The sequence below is a fragment of the Lepidochelys olivacea genome (genome assembly GCF_965140295.1).
Source record: "Lepidochelys olivacea isolate rLepOli2 genome assembly, chromosome: 13".
NCBI lineage: Eukaryota > Metazoa > Chordata > Testudines > Cheloniidae > Lepidochelys > Lepidochelys olivacea.
In genome coordinates this window covers 38,591,234-38,618,289 of record NC_140423.1, presented here as the reverse complement: position 1 = coordinate 38,618,289, position 27,056 = coordinate 38,591,234, and the positions used below count along the sequence as shown (strand labels likewise).

General features: G+C 65.4%; 3 protein-coding genes across 6 annotated transcripts; 1 reads left to right on the top strand and 2 right to left on the bottom strand.

Moving 5' to 3' along the window:
* Positions 1–539: 539 nt before the first annotated feature.
* ACIN1 (apoptotic chromatin condensation inducer 1) lies at positions 540–20,416 on the bottom strand. Of its 4 annotated transcripts, none has more exons than XM_084646203.1 (18): positions 20,160–20,416; positions 16,917–16,982; positions 16,456–16,567; positions 15,355–15,449; positions 13,749–15,041; positions 10,991–11,173; positions 10,669–10,754; positions 8,048–8,189; positions 4,772–4,817; positions 4,311–4,447; positions 3,681–3,833; positions 3,424–3,568; positions 2,881–3,026; positions 2,220–2,327; positions 2,034–2,141; positions 1,457–1,760; positions 1,198–1,298; positions 540–1,063 (listed from the first exon to the last, which is right to left on the bottom strand). In XM_084646203.1, exons 1-18 carry the CDS (start codon positions 20,295–20,297, stop codon positions 791–793), a joined length of 3,636 nt encoding a protein of 1,211 aa, XP_084502329.1. In that variant the 5' UTR covers positions 20,298–20,416; the 3' UTR covers positions 540–790. The 4 variants fall into 4 exon arrangements, with proteins under 4 accessions (XP_084502329.1, XP_084502326.1, XP_084502327.1 ...); XM_084646200.1 differs by lacking the exon at positions 20,160–20,416 and adding an exon at positions 19,474–19,698; XM_084646201.1 differs by lacking the exon at positions 20,160–20,416 and adding an exon at positions 19,474–19,698 and having other exon boundaries at positions 4,311–4,444.
* Positions 20,417–20,475: 59 nt separating this feature from the next.
* Positions 20,476–22,478, top strand: LOC311529895 (uncharacterized protein C14orf119). Its single transcript, XM_084646204.1, has 2 exons — positions 20,476–20,872; positions 21,461–22,478. The coding sequence occupies exon 2, from the start codon at positions 21,461–21,463 to the stop codon at positions 21,812–21,814; it is 354 nt and encodes a 117-aa protein (XP_084502330.1). The 5' UTR covers positions 20,476–20,872; the 3' UTR covers positions 21,815–22,478.
* A 1,363-nt stretch (positions 22,479–23,841) lies between these two features.
* On the bottom strand, positions 23,842–25,423 carry CEBPE (CCAAT enhancer binding protein epsilon). The gene is made up of 2 exons (XM_084646418.1): positions 24,684–25,423; positions 23,842–24,174 (listed from the first exon to the last, which is right to left on the bottom strand). The coding sequence occupies exons 1-2, from the start codon at positions 25,062–25,064 to the stop codon at positions 23,869–23,871; spliced, it is 687 nt and encodes a 228-aa protein (XP_084502544.1). The 5' UTR covers positions 25,065–25,423; the 3' UTR covers positions 23,842–23,868.
* Between the last annotated feature and the right edge of the window lie 1,633 nt (positions 25,424–27,056).

Genomic DNA, 27,056 nt, shown 5'->3' with positions numbered 1-27,056 from the left:
TAAACCCTGCAAAGCTACAGAATTGGTCCATCACCTCGCCTGTCGCTTTGGGGCCATTTCAAACCTGTCAGCGTGTTTCCCGCTTGCAATACGTTTTTCTGGTTTAAAGTGTTTTTATCCTGGAAAATTACAAAGAAAACCACTGGGAAAAGGGCCTTTCCCCTCGTTTAACAACTGCAGCCTGGTTAACGAGTGACGACACTTTCAACTCCGCCAACCTTCCCCACTTTTTAACACTTTTACCAGATGAGAAATGCTGGGGTGTCTGTGAGAGAGAATTTGGGGTGGCAGGAGCAAAAACACCACTTGAAAAATACCATCTTCCTGGGGTTTTACGAAGGGATTTGGTTGATTTTCCCCCAAACACCCACTCACTTCTTCCGGCTGGTCCTGGGAACAGCCCCACAGCAGAGCAGGGGCAGGGCACTGAGTAGGTTTTGTGGGGGGCTGGCTGTACCTTGGGGGTGACCCCAAAGAGCCACCCAGGGGCCACAATCCTGGCGCTTGGCCCCCCAGGAATCACACACACCCCTCGCGTATGAAACTAACTCCGGCTTTTATTCCTCTCGATTCCCAGCGACAGCAGAATAAAAAAACATTTGTCCCAAAATAAAATACAAATTAATGGGGTTCGGGAGGGGATCTGCCCCGGGGGGGGCAGCGGGAGAAGGTGGATCTGCCCAGGGGAGGCAGAATTATCCGACGCAGTAATCCAGCAGCCCCCGGTAGAGCCCCAGGGTGGCCCCATGGGGGGCTGGGCCTGCCTCCCCCACAGCTGGCCAACGGGGACTCAGCGGCGCCCCCCGCGGTCCCTCACTGGGGTGCTGCGGCTCCGGCTCCGGCTGTGCCTCTTGGCCTCCCGGCGCTCCCGGCCCCCCCGCTCAGCACCGCCTGCCGCCCCTGGGGCGCCCCCGGCCCCCCGCTCCCGGCTGTGCTCCCGTCGCTTGTCCCGCTCGGCCTGGCGGCTCCGCTCCCGCTGCCGCAACTCCTCCTCCTCCAGCTCCTTGCGGCGCCGCTCCCGCTCCCGCGCCCGGGCTGCCCGCTCCGCCTGCTTCTGCACGAACTGTGAGAGACGGGGTGAGAGCCAGGCTGGGGAGCCCCCAGTCCCACTCAAGAGCCCTGGCCAGCCCCGCCCCAGAGCCCCCCCAGCCTCCCACACTGAGCAGGGGCAGGGAACTGGGCGACCCCCACGCTCACCTGGGTGTCAGTCAGGGGCAGCCAGTAGATACAGGGGGCGGCCTTGGTCTTGCGGAAGAGATCGTCCAGCAGCTTGGCGGGGGGCTCCTCTGGGGCCTTTTCTGGGGGGGGGCAGGGTGTCAAGGGTCAGTGGGGGCTCAGCAGGGTCACACCCCCAGGTGCAGCCCCAGTCCCGCCCCCACATCCCTGGCCAGGCCCCGCCCCCAAATCCCTGGCCAAGCCTCGCCCCCAAATCCCTGGCCAAGCCCCGCCCCCGTACCTTTCTTCTCGCCCTTCTTCTCCTTGGCCTTGGGTGGCTCCTTGCGGCGGCGCTCGCGGGAACGGGAGCGGGGCCCCTCGCGCACCTTGTCGCGGTCCCACTCGCGCTCGGCCCGTGTGCGCTCCCGCCGCTCCATCTCGCGCTCCCGCTCCGCCCACTGCTCCCGCACCGCCCGCTCCGGCTCCCGCGAGCGCTCTCGGGGGGCTGAGCGCCGGCCCCCTCGCCCTCCGGCTGGCCCAGCCCCCGGGGCCGCCGCTGCTGCTTCCACCACCCGCTCTGGCAGCAGCCCCCGGTGGAAGTCCAGCTGAGGGGAGAGAGTGGGTCAGAGGTTGCCCCTGCCCCCCCACAAACTCCCAACAACCCCCCAGCCCCACCCCAATTGCCCCAAAATCCTCAGTGCCCTGACACTCCCTGATCCCCCCAAACTCCTCCCAGTCCCCAACGACCCCCTGCAAACTAGCCCTGACCCCCGACAAACTCCTCCCCCGACAGAGCCCCATGGGGTAATCCAGCCGAGGGGAAGGGATCAGAGGGGGTGTGGTGCCCCCCGACAACCCGCCCTGCCAGCAGCTGGTACCTCATCCTGCTCGGCGAAGTCGGCGGACAGGAACTTGGGGTTGGACTGGGGCCATTTCACCCCGTGCAGGGCGTTGCGGGTCAACACAGCCTCCTCCACCGTGCAGTACTGCGGGGGAGAGAGAGATGGAGCAGGGGCGGTGGGGACCGACCCGCGGCAGGGAAGGACAGACGGACACACACTCACTGTGACGTAGCAGTGTGATTTGATCTTGTCAATCCAGAAGGCTTCTTCCACTAGTGTCCCCGTCCGGCCCAGCAGCTCCTTCAACTGGCCCAGCGTGAAGGGCCGCACCTGCAGGAGAGGGGTGGGCTGAGCGGGGCAACGCCAGGCAGTGGCAGACAGAGCAGGGCTCCCACCTCTCCGGAGCAGCCTGAGCCTGGCCTTTCCGGGCCGGCAGCCCCTGCCCCGTTCACTCCATGCCTGGCAACAGACCAGGCAGGCTCCAGCAGAGCCAGGCTTGGCCAGGCCCGGAGCCGGGCCCCGACTGGGCAGGGCGCGGCAGAGCCAGGCCCGGAGCCGGGCCCCGACTGGGCAGGGCGCGGCAGAGCCAGGCCCGGAGCCGGGCCCCGACTGGGCAGGGCGCGGCAGAGCCAGGCCCGGAGCCGGGCCCCGACTGGGCAGGGCGCGGCAGAGCCAGGCCCGGAGCCGGGCCCCGACTGGGCAGGGCGCGGCAGAGCCAGGCCCGGAGCCGGGCCCCGACTGGGCAGGGCGCGGCAGAGCCAGGCCCGGAGCCGGGCCCCGACTGGGCAGGGCGCGGCAGAGCCAGGCCCGGAGCCGGGCCCCGACTGGGCAGGGCGCGGCAGAGCCAGGCCCGGAGCCGGGCCCGGGTTCAGCCCCCACTCACCAGGTTGCAGATATGCACAATGGGGCTGGGCTTGGCGCGGGGGGGCGACGGGAGCTGGGCCGTGCGCACAGGGTCATCGATGGTGATGGAGACGCCCGAGCGCTGCTGGCTGATGGAGCGGCGCGTCAGGGTGTCACTGAGTGTCACTGCGGGGGGCAGAGAGGGGTCAGGTAGCCATGGGGGAGCCCCCGACTCCCCCAGCCCCATATATGCCTCCCTGACCCCTGAGTCACCCCCCCCAGCCCACTCCCATGGTCTCTGCTTCCCCCACTGAATCCTGTGACCCCCCCAAGCCCCACACACTGCCCCCCAGCCAGGCCTTGCCCTGCACTCCAGGCACCCACAACCTCCCACACTGCCTGGAGCCTCGTTCGGCCTTGCCCCCCAGCCCATCCCAGCCTCCACCCCCATTCCAGGCCCCCACAGCCCCACAACCCACGCTCCCCCAGCCCAGTCCCCCATTCCGGGTGCCCCCAGCCCCCCCGCCTAGCCACCATCACTCCCCCAGGTCAGCCTGGCCTCACCCCCCACCCGAGTCCTGACCTTTCTTGACTTCATGCTCCACGGGCGGGGGCAGCGGTAACTCTGCTGTGACCTGCGGGGCCTCGGGCTGCTCTTCCTCGGGCTCCTTCTCCTCCTCCTCCTCCTCCTCGCCCTGCCCATTCTCCTGCCCCTCGGCTGGCACCACCTGCCACAGGAGAGAGTGAGCACATGGAGAACGGGACAATGTCGCCCCAGCAGGGGGGAATGGGAGCCCGGCATCCAGGATGGCAGTGCAGGGCTCTCTGGCTCCCCCATACCTGTGTGACCGTCCGGCAGATCTTGAGCCCCTTCTCATGGGCGGGCGGCTCCCCGTGGCGCTCCCCCTCGTCCTCCGAGATGCGGGAGTCATCGGCGTGAAGATCCACCACCGCCTCCTGCCCCGCCACCGGCTTCATCTCGGGGATCAGGCTCTGTGGGCACCAGGAGAGAAATGGGTCCCAGGTGTCCAGGGATACCACCTAGAGCCCACCACACCGATCCCCCAGTAGGGAGAGCCATGGGACCCAGGAGTCCGGGGACACTACCTAGTGCCCACTGCACCAACCCTCCAGTGGGGAGAGTGGGGTCGAGGGATCCAGGCATCTAGGGACACCACCTAGAGCCCACTGCACCAACCCCCCAGTAGGGAAAGCCCAGGAGAGCCATGGGACCCAGGTGTCTGGGGCCACCACCTAGAGCCCACTGCACCAACCCCCCAGTAGGGAAAGCCCAGGAGAGCCATGGGACCCAGGTGTCTGGGGCCACCACCTAGTGCCCACTGTACCGACCCCCTGGTGGGGAGAGAGCGGGCGAGGGATCCAGGCATCTGGGGATGGCGCGTGTCCCCCCATGGGCAGAGGCTGGAAGAAGGAAAGGGACCCAGGTGTCCAGGGCAGGATCCCCCATACCTTAAGCGACTCGGTGGTGATGCTGATGGACGGCTTCTTCTGGGTGGTGGCCGTGCTGGCCCCCCAGCGCCGCTTGCGCCCCCCCGACTGGCCGCCCTCCGTGTCACTGTTCCCCGCTGCTGCCCCCTTGGCCGCTGCTGCAACCCAACAGCCAATCAGAGCACACCATGGGGCCACTGCCCTACCCCTGGGCCACCCCCAGCCCGAACAGCCAATCAGAGCACAGGATGGGGATCCCCACAAGGACCACCCCTAATATCCGGGGCACCCCCTATTCCCCCCCTCCACACACACACAATCCTACAGCCAATCAGCACATGGGGCAGGGACCGAGTGCCCCTCCCCCATGGCCAATCCCACTGCCCCGCGAGCCCATCCCTGACCCACGGGCACCTATGGAGTCAGGGGTCCTAGGAACCCATCCAGGTCTCAGGGGGGCCCGGTCTCGGGACATCACTTACACACGACGGAGATCTTCCTCTTGAAGGCTTTGTGCTGCGCCGCAGCCTGCAGAGAGAGGGAACGAGACAGAGGAGGGGAGAGAGCCCCACACAGGGGGAGGGGGCCAGTCAGCACCTCTCCGTGGGGCAGCGGCCCCCAGACCCGCTGGGGTGGGGGGCGCAAGTGGCTCAGATGAGGCCAACGGGCTGGGAGACGGGGGGTTCTCAGACAGTCCAGGAATAACGGGGCACCCTCCCCCCTAGCAACAGGGCACAGCTAGGGCTCAGAGTCCTGGGAAAGGGGGTCTACCCCAGAGCCAGCCCCACACACTGCCCCCCATGACCCCGATTCCCCTCACTGCCCCCCGCCAACCCCACACACTGCCCCCCATGACCCCGACCCCCTCACTGCCCCCCGCCAACCCCACACACTGCCCCCCATGACCCTGACCCCCTCACTGCCCCCCGCCAACCCCACACACTGCCCCCCATGACCCTGACCCCCTCACTGCCCCCCGCCAACCCCACACACTGCCCCCCATGACCCTGACCCCCTCACTGCCCCCCGCCAACCCCACACACTGCCCCCCATGACCCTGACCCCCTCACTGCCCCCCGCCAACCCCACACACTTCCCTCCATGACCCTGACCCCCCTCACTGCCCCCACCATTCCCACAAACTGCCCCCATCCGACACTGTCCCTGCCATCCCCCTACACTGCCCCCCAACACGACACTCTGCCCCCCATGACCCATCCCCCCACTGCCCCCCATAAGCCCGATCCCTCACGCTGCCCCCCACCATCCCCCCACAAGCTGCTGGCCCCATCCTGCTCTCTGTGAGCCCTGTGACCCAACTCTGCCCCCCGAACCTCCATGCCCCACGCTGCCCCCCTGGATTTATTCCTGGAAAGCTCAAACCCCAAAGAGGGAGCTGGGGACCCTGCTGCCCCACAGATCCATTAACACCTTGGAGGCTGGGCCCCTCCCCCAAAAATCTCCACACAAAGAGTTTAACCAAAAACCTCCTTTGCCTTTAAAGAACGTAAGGAAACCAAAGAGACAAGAAGAAATAAAGGTGCAGCCAGAGGCGCCAGGTACCATCTCACACCTGGGGCGTCCTTCGTCGGCCAATCGCACCGCAGTGCCCAGGGTATCTAGGCAACGGCCGGTCCAATCGCAATGCACCCTCCCAGGTTTGGAGGGGCGGGGCGGGGCGGCAAGAGACAAGGTGGTGGTGGCGGAGGAACCTAGCGCTGGCTGGCGTCCCGGAGGAGAGAGGGCAAAGGTGGGAGCCGCCCGCCGGCGGGGGGCTGGGTGGAGAGTCCCAAGAGAGCGGGCACCCGGGGCTGGAGGTCCTTGGAGCAAGTCCTGAGAGCAACGGAGACCCCCGGGGTGGAGGAGAACCCCAGGGGCAGGAGGTCCTTGGAGCAAGTCCCGAGCGGGGTGGAGGAGAACCCCAGGGGCAGGAGGTCCTTGGAGCAAGTCCCGAGCGGGGTGGAGGAGAACCCCAGGGGCAGGAGGTCCTTGGAGCAAGTCCCGAGCGGGGTGGAAGAGAACCCCAGGGGCAGGAGGTCCTTGGAGCAAGTCCCGAGCGGGGTGGAAGAGAACCCCAGGGGCAGGAGGTCCTTGGAGCAAGTCCCGAGCGGGGTGGAAGAGAACCCCAGGGGCAGGAGGTCCTTGGAGCAACCCCTGAGAGTTGCAGGGATTCCCCGGAGATGAAGATCTTCAGAGCTCATCCCTTGAGCAGACAAGTTCTGTCCCTGGGGGCTGGAGGTCCTGGAGCAAGTCCCAAGAGCAGCGGACACCGCAGGGCCCGGACATCCTGGCATAGTCCTGAGAGCATTGGAGACTCCCCAGGGGAGGAGAACCCCAGGAGCTGGAGATCCTTCAAGCGAGTCTGCGAGCAACGGAGATGCCTGGAATCAAGGAGAATCCCAGGAGTGGAGATCCTCACATGGTCTGAGAGCAATGGATACCCCAGAGCTGGAAATTCCTGGGGGCTGGAGATCCTAGCATGGTCTGAGAGCAAATGAGACCCCAGGGGCTGGAGATCCTTGGAATGACTCGTGAGAGTTGCAGGGACCCCCAGGAGGTGAAGGTCTTCAGAGCTCATTCCTTGAGCAGCTGAGTTCTGCCCCTGGATGTCGAGTCCCATAAGCAACAGAGACCCCGAGGGCCGGAAGAGACGCCTAGGGGCTGGAGGTCCTTGGAGAGAGTCCTAGGAGCAGCGGAGACCCTTGGGGCCAGAAGAGACGCCCGGGGGACGGAGGTCCTTGGAAGGAGTCCCAGGAGCAGCAGAGATGCCCAGGGGCCGGAGGTCCTTGGAGAGAGTCCCAGGAGCGGTGGAGGCTCCTGGCAGCACCGACCCTTCGGGGGCGCAGGTCAGTAACAGAGGGGTTTGCAGTGAATCCACCAGTCTGGAGACCCCCAGGGCTATCAGTGACCTTGGGGGCCTGGAGATGACCCCCAGGTCCTTGGACAGTCCATCAGCCTGGAGACCCCAGGGGCCAAGGTTCATGAGCAGCAGGTCCCCCGGCCCCACATGCAGATGACATCCCAGCGGAGCTGCGCGGGAGCAGTGTCTCCAGGGGCCCCCCGCGACTGGGAGCTTGGACCGCCTGGACGCCAGGGTTCATGCTTCCCTCCCCCCGCCCGCTCTCTGTCTCTCTCTCCGCATCTCTCTGGCGCGTGCGCCCGCTGGGCCGGATGCTCTTTAAAAACGTGGATCAGAACAGAGGAGTCCAGAGGAGAAGGTCAACGGGGGATTGGGGGGGCCGTGGGGGGTCCTGCCCGTCCCCGGAGGCGGCTCTGGGAGAGGGGGTGCCCCCAGCCGGGGCGGGGGGAGCACCAAGGACTGGGGTGGAGCTCGGGAAAGATGGACCTCGTGACAAGGCGACATTCTGCAGAACCAACCACCGCCCCCGCAGCCCCCCAGGCCCTGCGTCCCCAAACTACAGCAAACGGGGGGCCAGGGGGAGGCTTGGCTGGCTCTGGCGGGGGTTCTGGAAACCCTCCTGTGGCAGGGGGTGCCCAGGAGAGCACCCCCAAATTGGCTGGCAGCGCATGCGGGCTTATCCCAGCCCCCCGTCTCCTCCACTGTGAGCAGCTCTGGAAGTTGGGGAGACCTCCCACAAATGCCTTGGAAGGGGGGCAGACCCCTCCCCCACCCTGGTTTTGCCAGCAAAGTCCTCCCCATTGGCGCCACCCAACCCATGCCCTGCCCCTTGCTGGCTGAGCTACCCCCCCGGGACCCCCACCTGCCCACCATGCCATGGGGCGCCCCGCCATGCTACCTCTTTCCTCTCCTCGTCCTCGGGGCCCCCGTCGGGGCGCTCATCAGGGCCGGGGGGCTGAGCAGGGGGGCCGGCCGGGGGGCTGGCGCCGGCCTGGTGGGGCTCCAACTCCATAGGCACCTCCTCCTTCTCCTCCTGGTTACTGGGAGGAAATGGGGGGTTACTGGGGGGTGGGCGCCCTACATCCCTTCACCCCCAGTGCCCCAACCCTTCACCCCCAGGCCCTTCACCCCCAGCCTCCCCTCATCCCAGTGTCCCTTCACCCCCCAATGCTCCCCGCTACCCCGAGCCCCTACACCCCCGCTCCCCCATACTCCTAGCCCCTTCACTCCTGGCCCCCCCACCCCAAGCCCTTCCCCCCAGAGCCCCTTCACCCCACCCCATACCCCCAGAACTCCCCGCACCTCCTTCACCCCCAGAGCACCCCACACCCCAGAGCCCCTTCACTTCCAGCCCCCATACCCTTCACCCCCAGAGCTCCTTGCCCCTTCACTTGCAGCCCTTCCCTTACATCCCGCGCCCCTTCACCCCAGAGCCCCTTCACCTCCAGTCCCTTCACCCCCAGAGCTCCTTGCACCCCAGAGCCTTCACCCCTGGCCTCCGTATACTCCCAGAGCATCCCGCACCCCAGCGCCCCTTCACTTCCAGTCTCCCCATCCCCAGCACCCCTTCACCCCCAGAGCCCCTTCACTCCCTGCCCCCCACATCTCCAGCCCCTTCACTCCCCCAGATCCTTCACTCCCAGCCCCCCCATACCCCCAGCCCCTTCACCCCTTTCACCCCGTGCACGCCGAAGGCCTTTCACTCCCGCCCCCTTCCCTCCACCTCCTGCACCCACAGAGCTCCCCGCATCCCAGGGCCCTTTACTTCTGGCCTGCCCCCACCCCCACTCCCTCCCGCATCCCTCACCCCCCACCCCCCCAAAGCACAGCTTGGAAGCACCCTCCTCCACATCCCCCCGCCCCCTGCAAACACCCCAACCTCCCTCCCCGGCCAGCTCAGCCCAGGCGCGGCGGGGAGGGGGAGGGGGACCCCGGGCGGGGGGGCCGGGCCGCACGTGGGGGCCGGGAGGGAATGAATGGGGGGAGGGGCACGCGCCGGGCCGGAAGCCGGCAATGAATGGGGGGGCGCAGCAGGGAGGGGCCGGCAATGAATGGGGGGCGGCGCGCGGGCCGGGGGGGCGGGCTATGGGGGCGGGGGCGGGTCTCACCCGCGGGCCCGGGGGCCCGGCATGGCGGCGGCGATGGCGACTCAGGGCTGCGGACCGGGCCGGGGCAGCGGCGGGCGGCGAGCGGGCGGGGCGGCCATTTTACCGCTACCCAGCAGCCCCCGCGCGGGGGCGGGACCGCCGCAGCCCCCCGGAGCCCCCCCGCCTCTCAACAGCCCCTCCCCCCTCAACAGCCCCCCCGCCCGGCTCACGGCCCCCCCGCTCATAACCCCGCCCCCTCAGACCCCACGCTCACAGCCCCGCCCCCATCAACGCCCCCCGGCTCAAAGCCCCGCCCCATCAACGGCCCCCTCAGACCCCCCGGCTCAAAGCCCCGCCCCCATCAACGCCCCCCCGGCTCACAGCCCCGCCCCCTCAGACCCCCCCGGCTCACAGCCCCGCCCCCATCAACGCCCCCCGGCTCACAGCCCCGCCCCCATCAACGGCCCCTTCAGACCCCCCGGCTCAAAGCCCCGCCCCCATCAACGCCCCCCCGGCTCAGAGCCCCGCCCCCATCAACGGCCCCCACAGACCCCCCGGCTCAAAGCCCCGCCCCCATCAACGCCCCCCCGGCTCACAGCCCTGCCCCCTCAGACCCCCCCGGCTCACAGCCCCGCCCCCTCAGACCCCCCCGCTCACAGCCCCGCCCCCTCAGACCCCCCCGGCTCACAGCCCCGCCCCCATCAACGCCCCCCGGCTCAGAGCCCCGCCCCCATCAACGGCCCCCACAGACCCCCCGGCTCAAAGCCCCGCCCCCATCAACGCCCCCCCGGCTCACAGCCCTGCCCCCTCAGACCCCCCCGGCTCACAGCCCCGCCCCCTCAGACCCCCCGGCTCACAGCCCCCATCAACGGCCCCCTCAGACCCCCCCGCTCACAGCCCCGCCCCCTCAGACCCCCCCCGGCTCACAGCCCCGCCCCCATCAACGCCCCCCGGCTCACAGCCCCGCCCCCATCAACGGCCCCTTCAGACCCCCCGGCTCAAAGCCCCGCCCCCTCAGACCCCCCCGGCTCACAGCCCCGCCCCCTCACACCCCCGGCTCAAAGCCCCGCCCCCTCAGACCCCCCCCGGCTCACAGCCCCGCCCCCATCAACGCCCCCTCCCGGCTCACAGCCCCGCCCCCTCAGACTCCCCCTCCGGCTCACAGCCCCGCCCCCATCAACAGCCCCCTCAACTCACAGCCCCGCCCCCTCAGCCCCTCCCCCATCTCCAGCCTGCACAGTGGCTGGCCACTAGCATGGCCTAGTGCAGCCTCTCCCCACAGGCTCAGGGACCCAGGCGTCCAAGCCCACCCCTCCCCCATCCCAGCCCCTCCCTGCAGGCTCAGGGACCCAGGCGTCCAAGCCCACCCCTCCCCCATCCCAGCCCCTCCCTGCAGGCTCAGGGACCCAGGCGTCTGAGCCTGGACACTTACTTCGTAGGCTGCCTCTGCTCTGCCTGGCGCGGTGGGTCCCCCGTGGGCACTGCCCTGGCTGGGCCCCCCGGGGTCTCTGAGCTGCCCTGTGGGGAGAGGCAGAGGAGGGGCCTGTGTTAGAGGGGTCCCAGGCCTGCCCCCCAGCCAGCCTGTCCCCCCTCTGGCCCCGGGGCCAGAGCTGGGCCAGCATCCCGGAGAGGAAAAGCCCCATCCCTCCCAGCCAGTCACGCCCCCTGGAGGGGAAAGGCCCCATGCCCCATTCCCCCAGGTACCCCATTCCCTGCCCCCCGAGGAAAAGGCCCCGTGCCCCTCTCTCTCATACCTGCTGTGACAACGGGCTGTGCCGGTGCCCGTGGCTGGGGCGTCTCTGGGGGGCCGGTGGGGGCGAGGGGGCCGGTCTGCCCTCTGCCATGGGACTCTCCGGCGCCTCCTGCTGTCCTGCTGGGGAGGGTTCTTTGGTGCGTGGGGAACTGGGGCCAGCCCACAAGGCGTCAGGGCTGCGCGACTGGGGCATCCAGATAAACAGACAGAGCTTTAGTGAGGCATTGACCCCGGCTGCCCCCCACCGCCAGGTGTGATCTGGAACAGGGGGAGGAGACCTAGAGCCGGATCTAGAGTATCGATCAGATGGGGAGCAGGAGTCTGGCTCCTTGGGGCTTGAGAACTTGCTTAGGATCTAGAACCACCAGCTGGATCTGTAACCAGGGTGTAGGGTTTGGAGAGGGTTGGGGTCTGAACAGAACTGGGGGGGGGGAATGTCCTCAGGGTCTAGAACATCAAAGGCCCATCAAAGAACCTAAGAACTGGATCCCTCTCACCCAGGACCCTGTGTCCGACTGGCCAGAAGAGGGCAATCATCGAGCGAGCCACCCAGCTCCTGGCAGCCCAAGTTTTGCGACCACCCGGCATAGGGGGCTGCATCCCTGACCAGCTTGGCCAATGGCCATTGCTGGACCCGGCCTCCAGAAATGTGGCTCCTTGTGTGTCAAACCCCCTTCTACTTCTGGCCTCCACCCATCCCCTGGCAGTGAGTTCCACAGGTTAACTGAAATCCTGCCTGCTGGAAACCTGCTGCATATTCATGAGCCCTCCAGTTTGTGTTAGCCCTAGGCACAGTCTCCGCCCCAGCCCTCTGCTGTGGGCCCGCGGTAGCCCCTTCTCCCTCCTGAGCAGGCCCCGGCTTTGCCATCTCTCCTCACAGGGAGCCCACTCCAGCCCCCACAGCCTGGTTCTGGTCTTTCTCCCAGTGCCCTGAATCTGTGCGTGCGGGATGCCAGGGGTGGGCACTGGGCACCCAGGGATTCAGACAGGGGTAGGATGAGATTTCCTGTCTCGTTCTCTCTTCTAATGCGCCAGGAGCTTTTCTGAGGGCGGCTGCAAGGTGAGTGGCTGTTTGCCGGGAACAAACCGCGGCTTCGAGATCTCTCACGTGGGTCCAGCACACTGACCCAGGAGAGACCTTCCCCATGCCCCCGCTCGCTGGGCTAGGAGCCCTTGGGGAGGGACCTTGGCCCAGGCTCTCTGCCCCTCCCCACCCCGCCCATGGCGCCGCAGTCGTGGGCCTCCTCCATGGATCTCCAGAGCCTGGCGAGGGAGATTTCCCTTCTCACAGCCCATGGGGCCCTTTGCTAGAGTTTAGCCAGGCACCGAACTTCAGCCCGGGCCCAGCACTGCCAGGAGAAACAGGCATCACAGGAGCCAGGTGCCAGCCTGCTGGGTGCGAGGCCGGTTCCCTAGCACAGAGCCCTGGGCCTGGGGCATTACGCTAGGTTAATTCATCACCGCACTCCGCATCCTCAGCCCCATCACCCCCAGAGAACAGCTGGGGAGGGAGGTGGGAATTGACCTGTGGCCAGGCAGCGAGGAGCAATGCCGAGAGCGTGTCTCTGCCACGGCCTTGGGCTCCTTTAGTGCCAGATTCCCTGTTTCCGACGGGCTTCCGGCCACTCCTCCTGTGACACTGCGTGTCTCTTGCAAGCGGCTCCTCTGGCCCTGCCGGGGGTCAGCTCCTCTCTGAGTCGCCTTTGGCCTCTCCGCACCTCCTCCCCTGACTATTTGTAATTTGGAGGATTTCTGAAATTTGAGCCTCTCTGACTCTCCCTGCAGTTTGCAGGCATTTCACCCTGGTCCTCTGAATTTCCGGGTCACCAGCTGCCTGCGTTGCCATCGATCCCTTTCTGAATGTAGATCCTACTGTGGGGGCGCCCCCCTGTGATGTTCAACTTCTCTGTGTTATGGTCACTAATAGCCAGCGCCAGAAGCAGGATCCACATGGATTCTGGAGCAGAGGCCTAGAGAGGCAAGTGCCCTGCAGGGTCTGGGGCAGGGGTGGCCCACCTGGGGCTCCGGAGCCACATGCGGCTCTTCAGAGGTTACCGTGCGGCTCCTTGTCTAGGCACCGACTCTGGGGCTGGAGCGACAGGCACCAACTTTCCAATGTGCCGGGGGGTGCTCACTGCTCAACCCCTGGCTCTGCCCCAGGCCCTGCCCCCACTCCACCCCTTCCCACCCCCTCCCCATAGCCTGGTGCGCCCTCGCTCCTCCCCTCCCGCCCCCCGAGCCTCCTGCATGCCACAAAACAGCTGACTGGGAAGTAGGGGGAGGAGCTGATCAGTGGGGCAGTCGGTGGACGGGAGGCGCCGGGAGCTCGTGGGGGGGCTGCTGACGTATTACTGTGGCTCTTTGGCAATGTACATTGGTAAATTCTGGCTCCTTCTCAGTCAGGGCTTGACTAGAGTCTAGAACGCCCACCTGCACCTGGAGCGAGCCCAGCACCCCAGGAAGGGGAGCAGGAATGGGGCCCAGAGCTAGGCCACAGAGGGACAGGGTATCTTTTGGGTCTATGATGGGGGGTTGCGATCTAGAACACCAAGACTGGGTCTGGAACTGGCCTAGCGCTCCGGAACATGGCTCCAGCATGGGTTGGGTTCTAGATTGCACACAGAGCAGGAGCTGGTGGGCAGGGGGATCTAGAACACCAAGACTGGGTCTGGAACAGGCCTAGCGCTCTAGGACATGGCTCTAGCATGGGTTTGGGTTCTAGATCGCACAGGGAGCAGGGCAGGTGGCTTGGGGCTCACCTTCCTGCTGCTGCTGGAGCTGGAGCGCGAGGCCTGGCGCTTCCTGGTGGGCGACTCGGAGCGGCGGGAGTGGGACCCGGAGGAGGTGGAGTCTGAGTCGGAGTCTGAGTTGGACCCACCCCTCCGCCGGCGCTGGGGGGGAGGGGAAGGTGATGCTGGGTGGGCCCCTGATGGCCTTTTCTGACTGGGGGGGGGCTCCTTGGTCAGCAGAGGGGGAGGGGGCTCATCCTCCCCAGGAGGGACCATCGGTGCCTCCCCTTCTGACAGCTGGGGAGGGGCTGGGGAGCCGGGGGTTGCAGATGCCCCCCCTTCCTGTGAGATCTCAGGGGGCCCCTCTGCCTCCTCCTGGGGGGCCCCCTTGTCATCCTGGACCCCAGCCGCTCCCTTCTTCTCTGGGGAATCCTTCTCCTGGTGGGCCGTCGGGCTGGCCTCCCCTTTTGCCTGGGGGGCCGGTGAGCTGGCCTCCCCTTTTGCCTGGGGGGCCGTTGGGCTGGCCTCCCCTTTTGCCTGGGGGGCCGTCGGGCTGGCCTCCCCCTTCTCGTGGGGGGAGGGCAGGCTGGGCTCCCTCTTCTTGTGGGGGGAGGGCAGGCTGGGCTCCTCCTCCTTCTGGGGGACCATTGGGCTGCACTCCCCCTTTTCCTGGAGGTCTGGCAAGCTGGGCTCCCCCTTCTCCTGAGGGGCTGGTGGGCTGGGCTCCCCCTTCTCCTGGGGGGCTGGAGTCACAGCTGTCCAACTTCCCTGGGGTTCCGAGGGCCTGGTCACCCCCCTTTCCTGGGGCTCAGGACCTCCGGGCCCCTCTGTCTCCAGGGGCATCGGAACCTGGGCTGACCCCCTTCCTTGGGGCCCTGGTGATCTGGGGCCCCCCATTCCCTGGGCCTCAGGGCCCCCCACTTCCTGGAGTGCTGGGGATCTGGGCCCCCCCACTTCCTGGGGTGCTGGGGATCTGGGCACTCTTGTCTGTTGGAGTGTTGGGGCCATGAGGCCCCCCTTCTCCTGCCAGGACCCCCTGATTTCCTGGGGTGAGCTGCTTGCCTGAGGGCCTGGGGGCCAGGCTTCCCCCATCCCCCGGGAAGACTCCTTCCCCTCTGGATCCTTTGCTTCCTCCTCGTCCTCCTCGTCCTCCTCTTCCTCCTCTTCATCGTCGTCTTCCTCCTCCTCCTCCTCTTCCTCCTCCTCTTCTTCCTCCTCCAGCTTCAGGGCGGGCCGTGGCGCACTCCTCCGGCCCCTTGGGGTCGCCTCCCGCTCCTCCAGCCCCACGGCCTGGGTACCCTCCGGGGCCTTGGCAGCTCTGGCCTGGGAGAGAAGGGGAGTGGCTGATAGAGGACGCTCCCTGCTGCCCCCCTGCAGCACAGCACCCTCTGTCCCCTCCACCCCCCACAGCACAGCACCCCCCACACCCTCCAGCACAGCGCCCCGTCTTCTACCCGCTCCCCACAGCACAGCACCCGCTTCCGCTCCCTGCAGCCCAGCGCCCCCCGCTGCACCCACCCCGCTCCCTGCAGCCCAGCCCCCCGCTGCACCCGCTCTCTGCGGCCCAGCCCCCTGGTGAGCCCCTGCCCTGCTCTCTGCAGCCCAGCGCCCCCTTGCTGTATGCTGCAGCACTGACCTGCCTGACTCTGGTGGAGCGGCGCTCCTGCCTCCTGGTCCCCTCCTCGTCGGAGTCGTTTCTCTCCCGGGAGATGGGGTAGCTCTTCCCAGAGGCTGGGAAATGACAGGGAACCATCAGCTCAAGGGGCTGGGCCTGGAGTCCAGCCTGCATCCTGCTCTAGACCTTTGCACCACCCCCTGATCCAGAACCTCTCCCTTCTGGATCCCCAGGCCAGGCCCACTCTGTTGAATCTAAATCCCCCCAGGGAAGTCTAGATGTGTGCCTGTTCTAGAGGCCATGCCAAGCTTGGACAGAACCCAGCACCCCGTGATCTAGGACCTCGCTCCTTCTGAGCCAGAACCCACTTGTTCTAGACCCAGCACCTTCTTTCTCCATTCTTGCTGCCTCTCCGCTTTTCTATCTCCTCAGGCAGTGAGGACAGCATTCTAGATCTCTGCTGTATATGGTCTGAAAGAGTGCACTGACGGGTCTGGACCCAAGCAATGTTCTAGGTGTCTCAGTCTAGACCCCCTGATTCTAAAATGCTTGGTTACTGTTGCAAAGAGAGCTCATGAGCAGAGGCAATGACACACCCCTGGGGAGAGCGAGGTTCTAGATCACCTTAGCTTTCTGGGTCCCACACACCCTTCTGCATCGAATCCTGGACTGGGACTGCATGTTCTAAACCAGTCACAGTGCTAGGTTTTCTAGATTCCAGGCCAGTCATTCCAGAATCCCACTCCAGAACACCAGCTCCAGAGCATGCTGTTCCAGATCCCAGGGTTCTAGAGTCCAGTCAGCCACCAGCTCCAGATGCAGAGGGCAAAGCTCGCTCCAGTCACAGAAACAGGGAAGGACGCAGGTAGTACTGGGCAGACCCAGAGATGCAAACCTGGCAGCAGCCCTGCCATTGGTTGACACCCCCTCTGCAGTCAGCCAATCAAAGGCACCCATTTCCACCTCATCTGGTGGCTTGGGTTCTGAAGAAGCCTCATGCCCACTGGCTGAATGCTGAGGCGAATTCCAGCCAATCAAACGTGCCCGGTGCCCACACACAGGCTGAGAAGAACCAGGGTCCCTGGACACAGATACTAGGGACTGGGCCCTCCCCACACTCACCCTCCAGCTCGGCTGCCTCCCGCGCCTCCCTCTGCAGCCGCTGCTGCAGCAGCTCGTGCTGCTTCTCCAGGTATTGCTTGATGAAGCTGTTCTGGCTCATTTCCTCGCCGATCTGCAGGGAGATGAGAGGATGAGGGGGCAGGATGCCTGGGTTCCATCCCTTGCTCTGTGGGGGGATGGTAGTTAGAGTGGGGGTGGGGCTGGGAGGCAGGACTCCTGGGCTCTCTCCTGGCGCTAGGAAGGCAATGGGCTCTAGTGGTTGGGGGGGGGGCTGGGAGCCAGGACTCCTGGGCTCTCTCCCAGCTCTGGGAAGGCAGTGGGTTCTAGTGGTTAGAGGCAGGGCTAGAAGAAGGAACAGCTCCTCGCTCTCACTGTGGGCTGGCGGTGGCTGGGGTGACAGAAGAGCCCTTGTGCTGCTTGCACCTGCCCTCAAGCCCCCCGGTACTCGTGACGGGCCTCACCTGGGAGTTAGGCTGGAAGGTGGCGTGCAGGGTTGAGTGCTTCTGGAGGTTCTCAAGCATCAGGGCCTGGGGTGGAGAGACACCGAGCTCAGAGACGGATCCCTGATGCCAAAGGGGCCCCCAGCCCTGGCCCCCCAGCCCAGCCTCCACTCCCCAGCTCCTCCAAGTCCTCCTGTCCCAACCCTACACACAGGGCCTGCCCCCGCCCAGCTGAGCCTGACCCTCACATGTGTGACCCAACACAACCATCCAAGTGCTCTCTTTTATCCCATCCACAACCCAACTCCCTCAATGCACCGCCACAGCCCGCCGAACTGCACAGAGCCTCTGCAGCCTGACCCAACATCATCTCCCCACTCTTCCAAAGCCACGTCCTCCCCCAGCCTTCGTCCGTGACTTGACCCAACCCAGCTACGCCCACCCCAACGGCCACCTTCCCACCCAATGTCCGTTCGCAGCCCCTCCAACTCAGCAGTCATCCCATCAAGCCTACATTCAAGGCCTGACTCAACCCTACCCATGCAATGTCTGCTCTCTAACCCACCCCACAACCCAAGACCCCCAGTCGACTCTCTCAACACAACGCCCATGGGCTGACCAACTCAGTGTGTGCCATCCAACCCACTGCCCCTCCACAAGCCACAGACCGAGCTACATAGCCCTGAAAATCCACCATTGCACCAGACTCTGAACAGTCTCTGCCACATTCCTGGACCGTCCCAGGACATCCGCCATCCAAAACAACTCCACCTCGACACAAGGCATGTCAGTCATACTCAATCCGCCAACATCCCCATGCATCCCACTCAAAAGCCACTTTTCAACTCACCCATCCAGCTTCAGCCCACCTCAATCCATCTGCTGCCCATATCCGCGCCTGCCAAATCATCAACCCAACAGAACAACACAAGAGTGGCCTTCCAACCCCACCCAGGTCAGCGCTCTGTTACAGACTGGGTTCAAAGCCCATTATTATCAATGAGATGAAAAGCTGTCCTTCATTCAGGCTTAGCACAAGTAACAGTAGAAGTCTCCAAGGCCACTCATGAATACAAACAACTCAGACACAGAGGTATGCGTGGGTCAGAGTGTGGGAAGACTAGATTCAGCACAAGCAAGAGAGAGACATGGACAGAGGGAGAAAGCCAAGCCGACAGATTGGAAGCACAGTAACATGGCCTGAAGAGAAAACTAAAAGCTCGGGACAGTGAGCACAGGAACCAGCTGCTGGTGTTGGATTCCTCCTGCATTCAGAGAAACAAGATTATGTACGTTCTTGGTAAGCAAACAAAACTGCATCAGACAAAACGCCAGATTCCATCGCCAATTTCTACTCTCAGCTGGAAAAACCCCAGGGCACTGGACTAGTCACTTGACCCAGCCACTTGATATATGTAAACTAATCTTCTGAACACAACCACCACCCAATCCAATTCCACCGCACAACTCAACTACAACACAGTGCAACATCAGGTGTCCAACCCAACCACCACCCCCCAGTCCAGGTCCACCGCCCAAACCCACTACAAAACAAACCAACATTGGATGCCCAGCCCAACCACCACCTCCCAATCCAATTCCACCACACACTCAACTACAACCCAACGTCAGCTGCCCAACCCAACCAGCACCGCCCAATCCAATTCCACTGCACAACTCAGCTAGAACTCAGCCCAACATTGGATGCCCACTCCAACCAGCACCGTCCAATCCAATTCCATGGCCCAATTCAACTACAAACCAACCCAACAATGGCTGCCCAATGCAACCACCACCATCCAATCCAATTCCATCGCACAACTCAACTAGAACCCAAACCAACATCAGATGCCCAATCCAACCACTACCATTTAATCCCACTGCACAACTCAATTAGAACCCAGCCCAACATTGGCTGCCCAATCCAACAACCACCACCATCCAATCCAATTCCATCTTGTAACCCAACAACTCAACCCAATGTTGAATGCCCAACACAACAGTTGCCATCCGACCTATTCCACTATATATCTCAGTGGTAGCAGATGACAGAACAAGGAATAATGGTCTCAAGTTGCAGAGGGGGATGTTTAGGTTGGATATTGGGAAAAACTTTTTCACGAGGAGGGTGGTGAAGCACTGGAATGCATTACCTAGGGAGGGGGTGGAATCTCCTTCCTTAGAAGTTTTTAAGGTCAGGCTTGACAAAGCCCTGGCTGGGATGATTTAGTCGCGGACTGGTCCTGCTTTGAGCAGGGGGTTGGACTAGATGACCTCCTGAGGTCCCTTCCAACCCTGATATTCTATGACATCTCAGACGCAACCCAACTCAACATCCATCATCTAATACAATCCCATCATGTCATTCAACAATAATCCAACATCAAGTGCTAGCACAACATTCACCCTCCAACCAAACCGACTGTGTCCCTCAACCACAACTCTACCAACCATGAACTGTCCAACACAACATCCACATGAAGCCCTGCCACCCAACATTGGTGGTAACGGAGGGATTTCCCCAAGCCTCACCGTCCTACAGAATTTGTGGTAGCAAGAGGATCCCCCCAAGCCTCACCTCTGTGGTTTGTGGTGGCAAGGGGATCCCCCAAGCCCCACGCTCCCTGAGGACGGCGGCAGTGTGATCTTCCCAAGCCCTCCGCCATTGGTGGCGGCAGTGTGATCTCCTCCAAGCCCTGTCCCCTGTTGATGGTAGCAGTGGGATCTCCCCAAGCCTCAACCCCTCATTTGTGGTAGCAATGGAATCTCCCCAAACCCTGCTTCCCATTGGAGTCAGAAGTGGGATCTCCCCAAGCCCCACCCTGCTGCTGGTGGTGCCAGTGGAATCTCCCCAAAACCCTGACTCTTGGTGTGGGGGGGTGAGATCTCCACAAGTCTTGCCCCCACTTAGTAGGGGCAGTGGGATCTTCCCAAGCCCCGTCCCCCCGTTGGTGGGAGTAGTGGGATCTCCCCAAGTCCTGCTCCCCATTGGCGCCGGCAATGGGATCTCCCCAAGCCCCGCCCCCCGTTGGTGGGGGCAGGGAGATCTCCCCAAGCCCCGCCCCCCCTGCTGGCGGCAGTTGGCTCTACCCCGGCCCTCCCCCCACCCTTGCGCCCCCCGGGCTCCCCCTTTCCGCGCCCCCCGCCCGTGCGAGGGTAGGATCCCCGCGCATGCGCGCCGGCTTCCCTCCGGGGCCCCGGGGCCCTGTGCCGGGCGGGGAGCGGGGGTCCCCCTGCGCATGCGCACTGCGTCCCACGCCTCACCCCACGGAGCCGCTTGATGAGCGCGCTCTTCTGGCCGCTCTTGGCCAGGCCGCGCTGCTGCAGGGCCGCCTTCAGGTCGGCGACCCGCAGCGCCTGCAGCGGCCTCCCGTCCAGAGTCACCTCCTCCCCGTCCGCCATCTTGTGTGGCGCCGCTACCGGCCTCCTCCCTCGCCCGGCCCGGGCCCGCTCGGCAACTTCCGGCCGCGCGTCGGCTCTTTCCGGAGCCGCTCGGCCGCCTCCGGGCCGCCCCTCGTGCGCCTTCGGCTCCTTCCGGCGCCGCTCGGCGACCTTCGATACCCGGAAGTGCCCGCCTCGGCTCTTCGGGTCTTTTCGGCCTCACTTCGGGCTGCGCCGGTACCGGCGCGCACCCGGAAGTGGACTTCGGGACTTTCCGTCACTCCTCGGGAGCTTCCGGGTAGAGGCTCGGGACCCGGAAGTGAGGTCCAGCGGTGCTTGGATGAGTCCGTCCTCACTCGGAAACATCGAGCACGTCCGGCGCCGACTCGGTTTCGTCATTGCGCATGCGGCCGTCGCCAACCGTTCGAACGCGCTCGGTTATTTCCGCCGACAGGCGAAGGAATCAAGCGTGCGCTCGGGCCGCTCCGGAAATGCTCGGATGCTTCCGCCCACCACGCGCGGAGAGGCCAGGGTGAAAACGAGGCTTGGCCTGGGGCTGCGCGTGGAGGCGCCTGGCGATCGCGGTGTGGACCCGGGTGAGGACTGAGATTTGCCCCGGCTGGGCTCTGCTCCACTCGGGCCCCGCCCCTCCCCCTCTCTGCCCCAGGGCGGGGCTAACAACACTGGGACGGGGCTACCCCGAGCGGGCGGGGCTGTGTCCGGGCTCAGGGCTAACAGCACCGGGGCGGGGCTGCGCCCAGGAGGGCGGGGCTAACAGCACCGGGGCGGGGCTGCGCCCAGGAGGGCGGGGCTAACAGCACCGGGGCGGGGCTGCGCCCAGGAGGGCGGGGCTAACAGCACCGGGGCGGGGCTGCGCCCAGGAGGGCGGGGCTAACAGCACCGGGGCGGGGCTGTGCCCAGGAGGGCGGGGCTAACAGCACCGGGGCGGGGCTGTGCCCAGGAGGGCGGGGCTAACAGCACCGGGGCGGGGCTGTGCCCAGGAGGGCGGGGCTGTGCCCAGGAGGGCGGGGCTAACAGCACCGGGGCGGGGCTGTGCCCAGGAGGGTGGGGCTAACAGCACCAGGGCGGGGTTGTGCCCAGGAGGGCGGGGCTAACAGCACCGGGGCGGGGCTATCCCCAGGAAGGCAGGGCACTGACCCAGGCACTGACCCTTCTCTCCCCAGATGGCGGGGCGCCCCCTGCCGGTGCACGGGGCGGCCCAGGAGATGCGTTGTGTCCTGCACTGGTTCTCAGGCTGGGCACCCCCCCAGCGCCAGCACTTCCTGCGTGACCTGCTGGCCAAGGCTGTGCCTGGCAAGCTGCGCCCCCTGCTGGAGGGGCTGGAGGCGCTGAGCCTCTCTGGGGCTCCTGCCCCGCCCCCCTCCCTCTTCCAGTGCCAGCTGCGCCTCTGGGACCAGTGGTTCCGGGGCTGGAGCGAGCCGGAGCGCAACCACTTCCTGGCCCGGCTGGAGCAGGTCGACCCGGACTTCACCGCCCACTTCTACTGCCAGCTGGCGGCCACTGCTGGGCAGGAGTAGGTGGCTGGGGCTGCCCCCCGCACCGTGCCAGGGGCTGTGCAGGGGGGTGAAAACCCCCCACATCTGCTCACCAGTCTCCATTCCGCTGAAGCAGTTTATGTAGGACCTACCAATAAGGCAATGCATCACCAGCAGGGGGCTCTGTGACAACCCCTCCCCCAGTGTGGCTGGATGAGCCTCAATTTCATCAAGAGGACTTCTGTTTATGTGGGTCCTACAGTAAGCTGGCCTGTTGATGTAAGACCTACAAGAAGTTGGCAGCTGTGGGGAAGGCACAAAGACCCTGTGGCAAATCCCTCCCCGCCTTACCTCAGGATGAACATCACTGTCCTCAGGTGACTTCCATTGTCATAGGACCTACAATAAGTGAGTCTGTTTACGTAGGACCTACACATAATTACATCAGCCAGCCAGGTGCCCAGCGGGGGTTGCCGAGGCCCCAGGGCGACCCACTCCATGCCAGCCACCACGGTGGCATCTGCTGACATAGGCCTGACACAACTTTATGCGCCCCACCCCCCGCATGGGCTACACTAGTGGCCGTTTCTTCATGGGGACTTGTTTACGTAGGACCTACAGGCCTGTCCTGAGTGCCTGGAGCAGCCGGCAGAGGCCTGGGGAGGGGGGCGGTTACTGAGTTATAAACTGAATGGGTCCGAAAGTACCAGCGCAGCGTCCCCGTGTGGTCTGTTCACAGTGCTGCCACGGGGTGGGGGCTGGGCGCCCAGACTCCTGGGTTCTCTCCTCAGCTCTGGGAGGGGGTGGGGTCTTGTGGGTGAGAGGAGGGGGTCTGGGAGTGGGATGGAGAGATGGAGGGGAGTGCAGAGGGTGAGGGTTTCCCTTGTTGGGGTGGGGGGGGGCACACAGGTGGCGGGGGAAGGCGCACAAGGGGCGGGAGAGGGGGGGCGCACAGGGAGTAGGGGAGGGGATCTCTCAGCTCCACCCTGTGGGTGGCGAGACTGAGACCGGGAGTTTCGCAAACCAGCCCCATGGAAACGCCCGGGGGGGGGCTGCGGGGTAACGGCCTGTTTCACAATTCAGTGCAATCTCCCTGCCCTGGGGGGGGCAGGGCCTTGGCCCACGCTGGGGAGGGCAGGGGGGGACGCTCCGCTTCCGGGGGGGGGGGTGGGAGAGACAGTGTCTCTGTCCCGCCCCCCAGGCGGGTCCGGAGGTTGAGACACCAACCACGGGCTGAACCAACCGGCCTTGCACAACGCCTGCGGCCGGGGGAGGGGAGACAGGCCACAGCCAAGGACCCAGGCGTCCAGGCCAGTGCCCCACGGGTCCCCCATCGCTCCCAGGCCAGCAGAGAGAGCCTGGGATGGGATCCGGGCAAGCCCTGAGCAGTCTGGGCGGTGGCTGGGGGGCAGTGGCTGGGGGGCAGTGAGCCAGCCTGACTAGGATCTCCCAAGCTGCAAGAGTCCACTGCTCAGCCCCCCCAATCTGTGCTCCCTAATACGGGTGACCTCCCCCCGTTTGTGGCTGGACCAGGGTTGCTGCCCTGCTTCTGGCCTAGCTGCGCCTCTGCCTCAGTTTCCCACAACACCCCGCAGCCCAGTGTTTCTTCCAAATGGGGGGTTGCAGCCCTTGGTTCATCCGATTCCTGCCTGCCCCCTGGGGCCCCACATCCTTCCCTGGGGAGGGGGCCAACTAATGATCATGGGGTGCTGGGCTCCCGAAATGGGCGGGACATCCTGTGACTGTGACCCGGGGGGCCAGGGATCACTGCCCCCTGCCTCCCCACAGATCACAGGGACCCTGGGGGCCAGCAATTGGCTCCCCCTTGCCACCCACAGATCACCAGGACAGTGACCCTGGGGACCAGCGATTGGCCCCCACAGATCACCGGGCCAGTGACCCCGGGGACCAGCAATTGGCGTCCCAGCCCCGACGGATCACTGGGCCAGTGACCCCGGGGACCAGCCCTTGGCCCGCCCCGGCCCTGCCCCCACGGATCACTGGGACAGTGACCCCGGGGAGCTGCGACCAGCCCCCCCTACCTCACCCCCCACAGATCACCAGGCCCGGAGGTGTAAGCAGGTTTATTGGCCGGCTCAGCTGCAGGCCCCCAGCCCCTTGCCCAGCACGGTGGCCTCGGGCACCTGGCGGAAAAGGGCCCGGAGCGTGTCGAGCTCCTGGCTCAGCTGCGCCACACGGCTCTGCAGCCGCTCGTTCTCCGCCGCCAGCTCCAGCACCCGCTGCTGCGTCTCCAGCACCCGCCGCTTGGCCTTGTCCCGGCTCTTGCGCACGGCGATGTTGTTCCGCTCCCGGCGCAGCCGGTACTCCAGGCTGTCCTTGTTCACCGCCTTCTTCCCCTTCCCCGGCCCCGGCGAGGCCAGCAGCGGGCTGCAGGGGGGGCCCTGTGGAGAGAAACGGCCAGCTGGGGCTGTGGGGCAGGAGCGAGGGGCACCAGCAGAGCTTTTGGGAGGGAGCCCAGGCCTGGGCTAGCAGGGGGCTGAAGGTCAGGAGTGAAGGGCACTGTGGCGGGCTGCAGGTTGGGAGTGAGGGGCACTGGGGGGTGTAGGGGGCTGCAGGTGGAGAGAAGGTGGGTGCGAAGCAGGGAGACGCCGGGGATCTGCGGGTTGGGGGTGTGGGGGGCTGCAGGAGGGGAGCGAAATGGCGCTGCGGGCTGGGAGTGAGGGGCACCGGGGGGTGTGGGGGGCTGCAGGTGGAGAGAGGATGGGTGCTGGGGGGGCTGTGGGTGTGAAGCAGGGAGATGCCAGGGGATCTGCGGGTCGGGAATGTGGGGCACCGGAGGGGTGTGGGGGGCTGCGGGAGGGGAGTGGAATGGCACTGGGGGCTGCGGGTTGGGAGTGAGGGGCACTGGGGGATGTGGGGGGCTGTGGGGCGGGAGTGAGGGGCACCTTACCTTGAGTGTGCGCAGGGCCGGGCCGGCGCCCCCTGGGGGCAGGCTGATGGCCGTTTGCCCACAATGCGCCACCTGGAAGGGCAGGGGGTTGTAGCCACTGCGGCGCCCGGGCTCAGCCCCCCGTGGCTCCTCCTTCACCAGGGTGCCGTAGCCCTTGTGGGCGGCCCCGTAGCCCCAGGGCTCCCCCTGCAGGTAGCCCGGGTAGGGGGTGCTCTTCGGTGCCCGCTGCGGGGGGCCCTGCAGAAGCTCCGACAGCAGCTGCTCATCACCAATGTAGGCAGCCAGGTCGATGGAGCCCTCATGCTCCCCGAGTGCCCCCAGCTCTGACGCCATGGGACGCGGGGGGGCCCGCTCGCAATCGTAGAACCCCCCCTGCGACATGGCTGTGCTCTCTCCCTGCGCTCGCGCCTCGCTCGCTCCTTCGCCTCTCTCCCGCCACTCGCCACTTGCTCGAACCTCTTTGCTCTCAGTCACTTTCTTATTTGTTTCTCTCTTGTTCTCTCTCTTGTCCCTTCCTTCCTCGCAGGCTGTGTCTGCCACTTGGTCTTGCCTCTCTTCCTCTTTTTCACGCCAATTCGTTCCTTCGTTTCTTTCTCTCCGTCAGTCACTTTCTCCTTCGTCCCCCTCTCCGCCTGTTCGTCTCTTTCTTGGGTTTTCCTCTCTCGCTGATTTTCTTTCTCTCCTTTTTCTCAGATTCGCTCCTTTTCCCTCTCTCCGTTGGCCCCTTTCTCCTGCTGTCTTTCCTCCCCTCTGTCTGTGTCTAATCCACCCCCCCGCCCCCTGCAGTCCCCCGTAGCTTCTCTCTCTTCTCTCAGCCCTGTTTCATTCCCTCTCTCCGTCCAGGTCTCTGCCGCGCTCCCCCGCTTCTCTTCCCAGCTCTGCCTCCTTCTCTCTCTCTGTCTCTCTCTCTCATTCCCCCCATCCCCCCGCCCCCCTTTTCCTTCCTCTTTCCGATGGGCTCCCCGGCTCCCCCTGCTGATGGCCCCAGGGGACCCCACCCTGCGACAGCCCCAGAGAGGGGGCCCCCTTCCCTGCCCTCCAAGGAGGCTGGGCTGATGGCAGTGGACATCTCCCCCCAGATGTCTGGGGGAGCCCTGGGGGCTGTAGCACCAACCCCTCCCTATGCCCCCTCTTTTCAAATAACACCCCAACTTCACCCCTCTCAGCCCCCAGCCCCGCCCCATGCCCCACAAGCCACATCCACTGATTGACTCCACCCCCGCTAGCCCAGCCCTGTCCTCCCAGCCCTGCTGCCAGTGCCCCTCACTTCCAACCCGCAGCCCCTGCTAGCCCAGCCCTGCACCCCTGCTCTGCCGGTGCCCCTCACTCCCAACCTGCAGCCCCCACCAGGCCTGCCAGTGCCCCTCCCTCTGGACCCGCAGCCCCTGCTAGGGTAACCAGACAGCAAATGTGAAAAATCGGGATGGGGGTGGGGTGGGGGTAATAGGAGTCTATATAAGAAAAAGACCCCAAAATCGGGACTGTCCCTATAAAATTGGGACATCTGGTCACCCTGGCCCCTGCTAGCCCAGCCCTGCACCCCTCCTCCCCTGCAGCCCTGCTGGTGCCCCTCACTCCTGACCCACAGCCCCTGCCCACCCCAGCTCTGCCAGTGTCCCTCACTCCTGACCCACAGTCCCCTGCTAGCCTAGCCCTGGGCTTCCCACCCTCTACCCCACACAGTTGCCTTGGGCCCGTCAGCCCAGTGGGGCAGGCCTGAGGTGTGAGGGCCATCACTGGCCACAAGGTGGCACCATTACATGAAAAATCCCATCCCAGGTGCTGTGGGAAGGCCACTGGCTGGGGGTGGGGGGGGGAAGCTACTGGCATGGGGTGGGCACTATGGGGCAGGGATCGCTATGTGTGGGGGAGCTCCTAAGAAGGGGTGCAGTGGGGGGCACTGGCTGGGGGTGCAGGTCCCAGCAGGGGGTGCTGGAAGGCACTAGGTGGGGGGGGGCCCCAGCAGGGGGGGCTATGGGTGTAGGTTCCAAAAGGGGGGAATTACAGGGGTCTCAATAGTGGATGCTGTGGGGTGCCAGGGGAGTGCCAATAGGGGGCACTGGGGGGTCTCAGCATGGGGTGCAGGGGGGATCTCAGCATCGGGTGCAGGGGGTCCCAGCAGGGAGCACTGGGGGGTCCCAGGAGGGGGTGCTGGGGGGGGTCCCATGGGAGTGCAAACAGGGAGCACTAAGGGGTCCCAGGAAGGGGGTCCCAGCAGGGAGCACTGGGGGGTCCCAGCAGGGGGCACTGGGAGGGGCCCAAGAAGGGGCCCGGGGGTCCCAGCAAGGTGCATTATGCGGGATGCCAGCAGGGGGCGGTTATGGGGGTTCCCAGTCCTCAATGTCCTCAGCCCCCCAGCTAGGCTCCACAGCG

What these genes read in the sequence shown, in the direction of transcription:
- ACIN1 (XM_084646200.1), bottom strand. Translation starts at nt 19,683, where the DNA reads ATGGGAAGCAGGGTTTGGGGAGATTCCATTGCTACCACAAATGAGGGG. An exon ending in GCTCCAGCAGCAGCAGGAAG is followed by an intron (nt 11,174 to 13,748) that starts GTGAGCCCCAAG and finishes TGGATGCCCCAG; the next exon opens with TCGCGCAGCCCTGACGCCTT. An exon ending in GAGGAAGATCTCCGTCGTGT is followed by an intron (nt 4,448 to 4,771) that starts GTAAGTGATGTC and finishes GTTGGGTTGCAG; the next exon opens with CAGCGGCCAAGGGGGCAGCA.
- LOC311529895 (XM_084646204.1), top strand. Translation starts at nt 21,461, where the DNA reads ATGGCGGGGCGCCCCCTGCCGGTGCACGGGGCGGCCCAGGAGATGCGT.
- CEBPE (XM_084646418.1), bottom strand. Translation starts at nt 25,064, where the DNA reads ATGTCGCAGGGGGGGTTCTACGATTGCGAGCGGGCCCCCCCGCGTCCC. An exon ending in CGGCCCTGCGCACACTCAAG is followed by an intron (nt 24,175 to 24,683) that starts GTAAGGTGCCCC and finishes TTCTCTCCACAG; the next exon opens with GGCCCCCCCTGCAGCCCGCT.